This window comes from Coffea eugenioides, chromosome 6, assembly GCF_003713205.1.
Source record: "Coffea eugenioides isolate CCC68of chromosome 6, Ceug_1.0, whole genome shotgun sequence".
NCBI classification, from domain to species: domain Eukaryota; kingdom Viridiplantae; phylum Streptophyta; class Magnoliopsida; order Gentianales; family Rubiaceae; genus Coffea; species Coffea eugenioides.
Window position 1 is genome coordinate 25,858,048 of NC_040040.1, and position 12,901 is coordinate 25,870,948.

The window sequence follows — 12,901 nt, forward strand, 5'->3', positions numbered from 1 at the left end:
TAAAGGTTTGGACTCTTATTTTTCGTTTGAGAAAGAGCTGCTAGCACTGAGGCATCTTATGTCCTTTAAGGTACTGCCTTCATTATTTTGTTTTTTTCTCTCCATTTTTGTCTATTTTCCTTCCATGTTTGAACTATTGTGGTGTTGCTACTTTTTATAATTATCAGCTGCTGTTTTTGCTTGTTTCATGGTTGTTTGTTTTGATTTTTGCGCTCTGGAATTTTTTGTTGGTGGTTTGTCCAATGAAATCCTTTCTTTCATGGCATATTTCTCCTCAAAGAAACTTTTTTTTTGTTTTCCTTTCTTTTAAGCTTTTCTTTGCCTTGTTTCATGTGCTATTTGGGTTATTTTTTTTAGTTCTAGGATTCCACCCCAAAAAAGGGGAGAGAATAAAGAAGAACCCGTTACTTGGATTTCCTGCTGGAATACATATTTTGTCTTACTGCCTTAGATTTGCACTAAAATGAGGCCCTTGTGAAGCTATGGTAGAAGTTGTGAAGCTTAGGATCTATCCTATGAAACTTTCCTCTCCTGGAATACATATTAGCTCACAGGTCCCTGAATTTGCCGATCAAAGATCAGATAATGTGTAATTAGCATTGACACCCAAAAGTTTTTACCTCATTTGATAATCAGAAATTGCATTATGTAAGCTTTAGAGGTTACAAAGTGTTTTTTGGTTGATTTTGGTGCCCAAAAGTTTGCAAGAGACGAGCACAATTAAGGTCCAAAATAACATCAGTTTTGTATTAGGTCCATTAAGTTCTGAGTTTCTCTCACACATTTATTAACCATTTACAAGTCATGAACTACTGATACATCTTTTGGAAGGCAAATGATGCCCTCCAGCCAAATACTGAAGGGCATCCATGGCATAGCAGCTCTTAATCCGCTTGTTCTGGTTGAAGAGCAGCTACGTTAAACTATTAAACTTCAATTCCGCTGAGCTTGACCAATCCTCCGGTTCAGTTTTTATAGTTTTAGACAACCTGCTGCATGTGCCTTCTCTATACTAATCCCAGTTTCCAAGGGTAAGATGGGTAATCGTTTCTGAAGAAGGGGATGTTCTGAGTTAAGCGTAATCGTAGGAGAAGTTATTGCAATGATGCTGTGCCCCTTTAGGTTGGGAACCAAAAATGTGGTATGACAAGGATAAAGAAGTTTTTTTTCTAGATAACAAGCTTTTACCTATTGGCTAGCCACATACACTCTTGCTTTTGTCTCTCTTTAATTTCAGGTTATTTACTCTACCTCTTTACAAGCGGACAGCAATTACCCAGTGAGTCCACCATGATATGATCTACGTTCCAATAGGATACACATTGTCGAACAGGAATGTTTAAGATGAATGTCCTGAGAGGAGGTTCTCTTCATGGAGCAGGAGTTTTCCTGGGAGATCACACAAGGGAACCTATGAAACAGAGCTTGCACTTGCAGAGCACCAGGGAAAGTATATGGCATTGATGGTGAAAAGGCTTGCCCTACCTCATTCCTTTACAAATGATCATAAAGACAGTAGCTAGCCCTGCAGAAGCCTTTATTGGTTGTGTCATGCTATTGTATACTGTAATTCCGTTTTTGGCTTGTATCTATACCAATGGCATTTTTCTTTTGTTTATTCTGGAGGGTGTGAGAGCATACTCCTTGTGTGTAAATAGTTGACAAATTGGCAGCCATTCTAAAGCTGATAGCTGTTTGCACATTCTTTGTTCAGGGGAAGTTACCGAGTATGGAATGCAGAAGACTCCATGAAACAAGAACTCCATTTATTCCAGAGTTAGGGTTTTAGCTTCAGAATTTTTCTTTAGTCAGTTTATGTAAACTAAAAGTGTACCACTGCATGGTGATTATTGATTTTTATATTGTTAGGAGAAATTTGTATCCATCCTTCGTGATTTTCCTGTTTTTGATATATTTGAGTTCTCATATGAATCAGGAATATTTGGGATATGGTCTACTTTCTGCGTTAAAAGCCCAAAAATTATATTAATATAAATGTTTTCACTATTTTGAGAGCATGACAATACCAAAATCCAACCCTAATGATGTTTATAAGTTTAAGTAGCTGCATCTGTAGGAAATTGATGGATCTCGTAACTAAACCATGGCGCAACCTCTCCTTGACATAGCAAGTGTAGATGTCAATTTGGACAATATTCTCTAATATTCTGGTTCTTTGTTGAGAATAACGCTTACTATTTTTTACATGGTTACATCGTTATATTAAAGTGTGCTCTAATTTTGTAATTAAATTTCATCAGAAACAAACGAATTCTATTAATGGATTGCTAAATTGGGCATGTTCACCTCTTTTTCCACCGCGCACTGCGCGGTTTATGCCTCCTAGTATTACACAAATTGGGAATGCACTAGTGCAGTTACTAGTGGTTTTTGGAACAAAAGCGGTGGATGGAGAAGCAAAGCATTTGTTTTTCTTTGCTGAACTTTTCTTTTTTATATCAATTTTGTTTTCGGATTAATGTTTCTTATATTGATAGTATACACTATACTGTTAGTTTTGAATGAATGACAACTATATAAAATTTGAATTTGAATTTCAACTTTTTTGCACATGTGTTATGGATCACCGTTTCACACGTATTATGGATCCAACTAACGGTGATAGTATATGCACTGTCAGTGTATAAAAAATTTATTTTTTGTTTTTTGTTTATCCTTCATTGGTAAGACATGAAGGGGTAATTTTTTTGGACCTTTTAGTATCTTTTGGTTTGATTGGGATAAACAAACGTTGGAGTGAAAAAAGACTGACCTATTTTTCAAACTTCACGGAGTCTTGTCGTAGTTTGGCTAAAGCATAACGAGGTAGATGCAATTAATCCAAAAAAAAAAAGTAATAATTGGTAACTTGAATGAAAACAAATGAACTAAGTACCAAAAAAGGGAAAAAAGAAATGAACTAAGTGCAATTAAAAAAACCTCAATAAAAAAAATGTTTGGACAAACTGCTAGAAAGGTGGATTTAATTAAACCTCATTATCTAAAATAAAATTTCCAATACACAATTGATCATCTCATCTAATTTCATATTTAAATTTTAGATAATTCACATGATTTCATATTTTTATTTTAGATAATCAATTTTTTTTTATGTTTGTATTTGCTTTGGAAACTAGATTTTGAATTATTTAATAATTAAAAAATTTAAAACCTAAAATCTAACCTATAGTGGGGTTTTGTTGATACTAATTTCTCTTCACTAGAGTTTTTGGTTAAAATAATCTACTTTTCAGAAAATAATCTCGTAGTAATGTTTTTTCAATTTTTATTCCCTTATTAATCTAGTTATTGCTATGTCGACTACCATCAAAGGAAAAGAATCACTTGTAAATCTTTTTTCATGTATGACATAGTTATTCTTTATTCAGTGCTCTAATGACATTCTGTAGGCAAATTGGAAAAGGAAAGTGGATCCATAATTAGTGGTTTAAAATTGTCGACCACCCTCTAAATAGCAATGCTTTTGCCGAAATTTTTTTTTTTTTTTTTGCTGTCATTGTTCCTCTTTAGCATCATTCTTGATTGTTATTTCACAAGTTCCTCTCTTTTTTCTTGTTACTTGCAATTTTATATATGGTATTCTCCTGACATTGTAAATTTTAAGAAATTTGCAAAAATTCAAATTGTTTGAAGTACGAGTAAGCATTTCAAGATACATGTGATATCATAGTTTACATGAACTATAAAAATTCCGCTATAAGGGGAAAGAAAAGTTCAAAAAAATTTCCCTTGCATTTTTTGACTCATCAAAAAAGAATACATTCAAAAAAAAAGGAGAGAGAATATGACTAGGTCATTGTTAGTATAAAATTTATCACACTATATGAGCCAATCTAACGTGAAAAATACTAATTAACTTAATAATAGATAAATAAATATTTTTATGTATCTTTAAGATTGTACGCAAGTAGCAACATTTGAACTATTGAAAAGTTATTAAGAATCCATTATTGTGGATTGTATTTCTCAACATAAGATGAGAATGTGAATACCTTCCATACTCAGAGTCCACATGGCAACAAGTAAATTTTTTTTTTTTAAAAAGGCAACAAGTAAATTAACAAGAGAATAAATTTTGAAAGTGTATTAATTTGAGAATAGTTTTAAAGAAGAAGGTTATTGTTGAAATATACTCCTTTTGTACTGTCACTTTCCACGACAAGTTTTTACAAAATTGCAAACTAGTACAGGCCCAGCCCTAAGGAGGGGAAAAAAAAAAAGAAATTAGACATAATGGAAAATTGAACAAGAAAAAAAAATCTATTTTTATTTTCTTTGAATCTCACTTGATATAAAAGTTATACAGGGACACCCAACAAGCAAAATGGCGATCCACAAAACCCAGAGAGGAAAGCCTCTCCAGAGGCCACCTTCTAGATCTTCCATTCTTATAATCCTTACAGCTACAGTTGGCTGCATTGCTGTTTTCTACATTGCATCTTCTTTCTCTTCCACAAAAGGGTTTTTTTATTCCATCACAGAAACGAGTATACAGAGCAGCAATGCTAGGAATCATAGAGATTCTGAGAAGTATTTGTATTGGGGCAATAGAATTGACTGTCCCGGGAAGCATTGTGAGTCTTGTGAAGGCCTTGGTCACCAAGAGTCCAGCCTCAGGTGTGCTCTTGAGGAGGCGATGTATCTTCAGAGGTAAATATATTAGTATTTTTAACGGAAGGAGAAACCGAAAATTCTTGACTACGTGAATGCTTGGACAAGTGGGTTTTTGTTCTTTTGTTGTTTTATTATGTTAATTCTCGTTTCGGAGAGGTTTTGGTTTTAAAAAATGGAGCTTTGTTATCAGTGGTATATTGAAGTACAAGATTGTCAGCACTGGGTACAAGCGATAATAGTAATAGAGGAGCAATTTTGGACGTACAGCATGTATATTACTGGATTTACTGGTGATATTGATTGGATTTCTTAAAAATTTAATAGGGGAGAGGAGAGTTTGCTGATCCTTCACTATAAGGAGAATGAGAGGAATATTGTTGATTATTCACGGCCTTGGGATTTTTGTAGTTTTGTCTCTTCTGGTCCATTATCCAACTTTCCCCATTGAGGGGTTTCCATTGGAAGGATGAAGGTTTATGATAGAAGGTATTGGTAAAGTACCACATTGGCAAAAGTACAAGTAAATTTCATATAGTATCGATGGAAGAATTCTGCTTATGCATTACGTCTATTATGAGTCTGCTAGTAATTTTGATTGGATATAGTACGGATCTAATTTTAAAGAAGAGAGAGATCTGCATCTTTTGGCATTGCTAAGTACAACTAATTCTGTAAATATGATGTAGTTTACCTCAAAATGGACTGGTTTTCAGTAAGTAAACTGCGCATGATACTGATATAGAAGAATGTTGATCTCCCTTTCATTTCCCCTCTTCTTTGTCCCCTTTTTAACTCAATTTGGTTCAGAAAGTCGTAAATTTTACTGATCAGGAAATATATAGTTATATACAACATTGGCAGCGCAAAGTACAAGTGCACTGCCATAATTGTATAGTGGGAAGAATTTTACTTACACACCCGGCATATAATGCATTCTATTAGTAACTTTGAATCTTTGATTGGATGTAATATGGGTTTAGTATTGAAGAAGAGGAAGCTGCATTATTTTCCGGTACTGAGTAAAAGTGAATAATTAAATCTGGTGTAGTTTACCTTGAGATAGATTGATTTTGTCTTCGTAAATACCCTCGTTATTACTGATATAAAAGAAAAGTTGATCCTCCTTTTATTCTCCGTTATCCCCCTTTCCCTGAGTGAATCTGATTGTGGAGGTTATAGATTTTATCATTTGGAATGAGGGTGTTATCTAAACATTGCAAAATGGGAGATTCAAGTGACTTCAATTGAATCCTGTGCCTAGGGGAATAGAAGAATGTTGCTTTCCCCTGTGTATGTATCATTGGATTTGATTTTACCGTTAGTCCCCTGTCTTTCTTTAGGATTTTGTTGGGAAAGACTGGAACTTTTAAATGAAGAGGACAGTTTTGCAGTATTAATTATGGGTGATGCATGTTTTACACTGCATTGCTTGAATGTTGTTTTGTGATTCAAAAAACTGTTTGAGGTGTTGCAAGAATTTGGGGACAGCTGATGAAATTGTAGCATATAGAGATAAACCAGCACATGTGAGCTGTGGTAGTATGCAACTTTAGTTACATATCAATGAGAATTTTTGCTGGATGTTATCTACAATTATAACAAAACAAACATGTTCTAGTTACCTGCACGTTCTGCAATTTTGACTTTCGAGATTTTAGCTTACTCTGGCAAACTTTTGCATTTTAAGGCTTTCCATTCTTCTTAGTGTTTTGCACTTGGAGGACCTGTTTTCACATTCAGTTGGAAGTCTTACTCTATGGATGTAACCCTTAAAAGACTTGGAGCTGTTAGCATCATGCTCTGGTGCTACTGGGTTACAGGCTTTGTGGGTCTTCCCCTTTCATGGCCTCATTGATTCAATTTACTCACTGAAGAACAGAAAAGCATCTGTTTTGACAATTGGTGGACTTAGCATTCCAAGTTTTTCTTCCTTTTCTAATGCCCATAATTATGCAAAAAAAGGCCTACTGATTCCTGTTCTTTGCTCCTTTTGTATGATTCAGAACCTTGGTAATGCCTTCTAGAATGTGCATCAATCCAATACACAATAAGAAAGGGATTCTTCACCAGTCCAATGATGCCAGTTCAGAAGAAAGGTGAGTTCTGGCAAGACTTGTATTTAGTATCACTGCAAACTCTGGCCTCTTACATTGAAAGGAAAAAAAGAAAATATAAGAAATAAAGGTAAGACAAAAATGGTTACAGTTGCTACTTGTTTGATTTAAAAGATGCAAGTATCAAGTTTTCCAGTATTACTAATTGCTTACAAATGCTTCTAAAACAAAAATGAATCGATAAAGAGTAAAACAAAGTGTTGCAGCTGAAAAATTTTGTAAGGCTTGTTTGTTTTATTCCATTTATATTATCCTTAAGTGCATGATGAAATAAATCAGCAAAAAGGGGTCATTTAATGACTAACCTACAATTTTAATTTTTTTGTTAGGTGGGCAGCTAGCTCTTGTGCAATGGATTCCTTGTATGATCTTGATCTCATATCTGGAACAGTACCTGTAATTTTGGATAACTCAAAAGAATGGCATCGGGTGCTATTAACAAGCATGAAATTAGGATCCAGAGGGATCGCCAATGTGCAAGGAGTTAGCCGGGAGGATCTTGGATCAAAAAGTTCGTATTCGAATATTTTACTCATAAATCGAACAGCCAGTCATCTATCATGGTAATTTAACACTTATGTATTGCCTTTTGCTTTGTTCTAAACTGTTCCATCTTCCTTGCGTTCAATGATTTGTATACAAGCAATCAGTCTTTAAAATTTTGTTACACACTGTTGAAGGATGATCTTGTTTTTGGGTTGGTAAAGGATCTAAGTTTTGAGCCCTTTAACTTGTTGAATCATGCTGGGGTTGGTCACTTCCTCTTCCCTCTAAGTTTAGGTTCACCGATGATTACAGTTTCATTGTAGAAAGTTCTTTGTGAAGCTCATGGGCTTGGTTTTTTGAATCTTGATAATTTTCTTGTAGGTATTAATCATGGTAATCATTCAGGTTCATGGAGTGCAAGGATCGGAATAACCGTAATGCTATTCTCTTGTCATATTCTTTTCTTCCTTCAATGGCTAGCAAGAAGTTGCGGAATGCAGCAGAAAAGGTTGGTTCATAGTGATATATGCAGCATTTTGTTCCATTTTCTGTTTCTTGTCATTAGTATCAGTCACTAGTGAAACACAAATTTGTTGTGCTGTGAGATTTTTTCCTCTGTCCTTGCAATTTAACTTGATTGCAAATAACACTTCTTATTAGCGCACTATCTTTTCTGGTTTATGCCCATGCAATTGGTAATGTTGCTCTTACTGTTTTGTTTTTAATTTAGCTACTTATCATGGTAATGTGTTTTGAGCGTTTGGCAAAGCAGGACCTCCTCCACTCATATTTATGATACTAGGATTTGCAAAAGGCTAAAACATAATTGACTGGAGTCTATATTCAGATTTTTTAGTTTTTTTCCCCTCTCCTTTTATTTGTAATATACTTCTCTAAGCATTTGTTAAGTTGCTTTGGGATCTTGTTTTGTAGTCTCAGGTACACCATGTTAGCTTTAAACCTTGGACAGACATGATTCTAAAGTATGCAATATAGTAGCCTGTGATGTGATGTTAAATTTGGACCACTTCTTGTCTCTAACCTGAGAGTCAGGTAGCTTGTAGACAAAGAAGAATAAACTTCTCTTTGAATGTAAGCTTTAGACTGAAGCAATTCAGGTCGTTTTGGAAAAATTTCCCACCATCAGGTTAGTTAAATAATCAAGAAATCTTTTGTGGTCTAGTCCTAGCCCTCCAAGTGCTGTATTGTTTATGAAAAGCTTTATATCACCTAATACTCATTTAAAATGTACTAACTAATTGGAGTCTCTTAATTTTCTGAGAGTGTTCTTACGAATTGCGGAAGTAAGCTTAACTACAAGCTTACCTTTAGGCTGAAAACTAACTTCTTTATTGTCTAAAAGTGGATGTAAAAAATCTTGATTGGTTGATCTTGAGGGTCTTCAAAGAGTCTATTAAGAAGCTAAGAGTGGTTCCAGCTTCCAAACACTGTATCTTAACCATTCTTGATTTTTGAATCTGATGCATTACAATATAGTCTATATCCATTATGAACTCTTTAGTTATTTTGGTCCTTTTGTTAAATGTACAATTACAGCCTGACTATTTTTATTTTATATTCTTGTTGATCTAAGTTAGACATGACAGAAGCATTGCATATGTTTCTGTTGATGATCTCCTGAGGATGCTACATATGGTGTGAACTTTTTTGACATGGAGAATTGTTGCCATGAGTTCTCCCCTTCCTTTCCTCTCCCATAGCTAAAGAGGAAAAGAAAGGACAGGAAAAAAATGCTGGAAAGAAAAGAAAGTTCTGTCAAATATGGGAACAGAATGGTCTGTCATAAGTGCAATGTTTAATAAAGCCCTTGTTATAAGTGTTTTGCTTGGTATTCTTTTGAAAATGGGGGAGATGGTCGATAAGTTGTCCTTAAGTTTGATAGCCAAAATTTATACTCTCATTACATTATTTGAGCACTGCAAAAAGTTTGTTGCTTTTTTGAGTTGACTATCAAAGTTTGGTTTGATGAAGAGAGCAAAACCTGGGCATAAAGTAAACTTGATGTTGAGAATGCTGTGGATCTTGTTTTGGACAAATGTGTAATGATATCTCAATGATACGTAAAATTTCCATTCCTATTGGAAGATTTTTGGGTGGTGCTGCTACTGGAAGTTTGAAATGAGATATTCCCCTTTTATAATCATTTTGGTGATGGAAATTTAAGAAGACTGATCATTCTACCATTCACCACTCCATGGCAGGGTAAACGTTAATGTCATAAAAGCTTGACAACTGCAAATTAGTTGTAAGGTGCATTGTATCTTTTCATAAACAGGTTGTGAACTTTTAATTTTTTAAATATATATTAACTCCTTTTCCTGTCTGAGAGTTGAGGCTTCTAGATATGGCCATAAGTGAACACTAGTGTCTGGGTAAGCACAGATTCTCTGTTAATGCTTGGAACCATTCTTAATAGGTGTGTCACGTGCTTTTTGTATTGAAAGGAGTCCAGCATACAGGTGAGGGGGCACGTGAGAGGCTTCAATAAGTAATTTCTTTCTTTTTTATAGCTTCAGCTTATAGATGAGGGCCAGGGGGTTGATTCACCACATAGAAATACTGTATTATGCTTGTGAGTTCCACTTGAATTTTACAAGAAGCCTCGCCTTTTCACTGCTGCTGCATGCTTTACTAGTGGCTTCTTTGGTTGGTTGCTTGATTAAAATTTTTGATGCGTATTGTGGGGCTTGAATATTTGCTGGAGATCTGAGAATGAACCTTGGTGTTCAAATATGACATTAAGTTTCTTTTGTTTTAGAGCTATTCTTTTTTTCTTCTGCTGGCTGTTTGTGTATGTCCCAAACCATTTTGGTCTGAGGTGCTGATCATTCGTTGGTTCTGCATTCACAATTGAAATGAGAGTCAAGAGCGTGTATAATAAAAAAGTTTTGGATGTATGTCATTGGCGGGGCATATGCCTGTTCAAAGTCAATATAGGTTTGGTGACCTTTGGGTTTTGTGTGTATTTAGAAGTTTTATATGCATTTTGGGTTCATCTGTGACTCAAAATGGCTTGGCCTAATTGTGGTTAATGTTGTCTGCATGTGGGCTCGTGTTGTTTCGAATACCTTCTTTAGGGGAGTCAAAAGCTTTAAGATGCCATCATTGGTGCCCTCAAATGCCTAGTGTTCTATTGCAGTCAGCTGCAGTATTGCTTTGCTTTAAGCCTTTTTTTTTTATATAAAGTTACTATGATTGATGTTGTTTTCCATTGTTATTCGTACAGATTAAGGTGCTTCTTGGTGATTATGATGCTATCCATGTCAGACGAGGTGATAAACTGAAAACTCGTAAGGATAGGTTTGGTGTTGTTCGGTCTTTGCATCCTCATCTTGACAGGGATACCCGTCCAGAATTTATTTCGTGCCGAATTGCAAAATGGGTCCCACCGGGACGAACTCTTTTCATTGCTTCAAATGAGAGAACCCCAGGTTTCTTTGCCCCACTTGCATCAAGGTATTTTGTCTTCCAATCTGATCCTCCTGAACTTTATATGATTGCTGTCTAGGAGTAAGAGCAGATCAAAATTTTGGATATCCTGGGGCCCCCAACCCCCACCCCCCTTTCCCCAAACCAATAAAAATAAAGGCCTTCTGCTTATCAAAGATTAAGAGAAATTGTTTTGCCTTGGTAGTTGTATGAGTCCTAATGACACTTTTTTATATCAAATTTTCTTTCTGCCTATGGGTCACATTTTGGGTGGAAATTTTTTCCTATTGACTTATCGTTTGGTTTGGCTAAGCTACTCTGGGCAATTAGCATTACGCTTTGGTGTCTTTTCTCATTGTTATCTAATATATAAATACTCATCTGACTGTATTGTGAGTGATTTAGTATTGTTACTATTGTCTGCAAAATGACATAAAAGCAACTCCTATGGAGTTGATTATCACAGAAATTAGCTCATCTGATTGCTTTGAACTGGTTTGCCATGTTTATTCTCCCCTATTCTCCTGTTCTATGTTTGAATTAGCAGCTTGAAGTTACGTGCTTTTTCCAATATTTTATTGTTTCACATTGTACACTATTCACAAACAAATGCCTATCAAGACCATCTAGAGAGCTGTATGTAGTGGTGAGGTGCATGTGTGGTCAAGGATTAGGATAGATTGAGAAAGATGTGGATGATAAACATAGTAGTTGGGATGCATAATAATGTGCTGGTGCCTTCAAAATTTTGAATGGGAGGTAGATAGAAGAAGTGGTGTTCTATTGTTTTGGTTGTCCTGGACTATTGATTCCAATGTTGCTTAAGCTTTTTTTCTGTCTTTTTTTTGTTTTTTTTTTGTTGTTTTTGGGGGGTGGTGGGGGTGGGGAGTGGGGGTGCTGGGGGAGAAGGAGAGAGAGCAGTATGGAGAAAGAGAATCAGCTGCAAAGGATGAGAAGCATGCTGAGGATTTCTTTCGGCAGGTGTCTTTTTTTTTTTTTTTTTTTAAATAATGTCATCCTGTTGGTATAGTCGACATGTCAAAGCAAAGTTAGCTGTAGGTCTTCAAGTTACCTTTAGGACTTTCTGGTTATCGACTTTCTTGGTTGACATGTTGGATTAGAATCTTTGGGGGAAAAAAAAACTTTTCTGATCGGAACATCTTTTGGGTTAGAAGACTACAAATTTGTCCTTCCTCCATTGTATTATTATGTGTGGTTTGCATCAATGGGATGTGTTTGTTGTTGTTGGAGGTCTTCTAAACCAAATTTAAGGTTTGTGCTAAATCAGCCATATTTGGTTTTTATATGAATATGACTGTGCGACTACACTGTAAATGCATATGGTAAAGATAATTTTCCAATTTTTGTTTTCCTAGTTTTTCTCTACACCAAGTTCCGAGTTTGTCACAAAGAGATCTAGCAATCTTCGCTTATGTTGTTTAGCAATGCTGTTTTGGTTTTTATTGTCTTCGTGACTTGGGCAATTTTGTTGCTTACAATGTGCTTGAGCTTATGAAGTCAGGTTTAATGGATCCTGGGATGGCTAATAGACGTCTCTTTTCCTAAACTTTAGGTATAAATTGGCATACGCATCAAATTATAGCAGCATTTTGGATCCAGTGGTCGAGAACAACTATCAACTCTTTATGGTAGAGAGAGTAATCATGACGGGAGCCAGGACATTCATTAAAACGTTCAAGGTAGACGACAATGATCTTAGCCTCACAGACGATCCGAAAAAGAATACCAAGGCATGGCAGATACCTGTTTATACACTGGACATAAGAGAATGCTGATCCATTTTACTCATAGTAGATCCAAAAAAAGTTCTTCCCCTTGAGATCACTTGTTGGATGACAAAATGTCGAGCAGAATCGCACGTCGAGTGCAACTAGAGGGGATAGCATATCTCTCGTTGAATTCTTGATTCTTGCAGCTTCTGCACAAATTATGAGTTATGAAAATTTTCCTTCTCAGGTGAGCTTAGGGTTGTATGTTGTGGCTTGACATTTTCTTTTACAGTGTATGTAACTTTCTAAATGTAGCACAAAGGGAGAGCTTTTAGCATTTGACGTCTTCAAAGAATGCTTTGAGTGAGTTACCACATGTTTCCATATTCATTGTAAGAAATCATATGCTTTTATGGTCTTTTGGAAATGCTTGCAGAGTTTCTTTCTTCTTGGAAGGAAAATGCATTGTTGGATTAAATGTTTAAA

At 35.4% G+C, this 12,901-nt stretch overlaps 1 protein-coding gene across 1 annotated transcript; it reads left to right on the forward strand.

The window, feature by feature from the left end:
- The first annotated feature begins 4,330 nt into the window (after window positions 1-4,330).
- LOC113774910 lies at window positions 4,331-12,901 on the forward strand. The gene is made up of 6 exons (XM_027319563.1): window positions 4,331-4,671; window positions 6,639-6,731; window positions 7,079-7,312; window positions 7,641-7,743; window positions 10,483-10,712; window positions 12,259-12,901. The coding sequence occupies exons 1-6, from the start codon at window positions 4,346-4,348 to the stop codon at window positions 12,479-12,481; spliced, it is 1,209 nt and encodes a 402-aa protein (XP_027175364.1). The 5' UTR covers window positions 4,331-4,345; the 3' UTR covers window positions 12,482-12,901.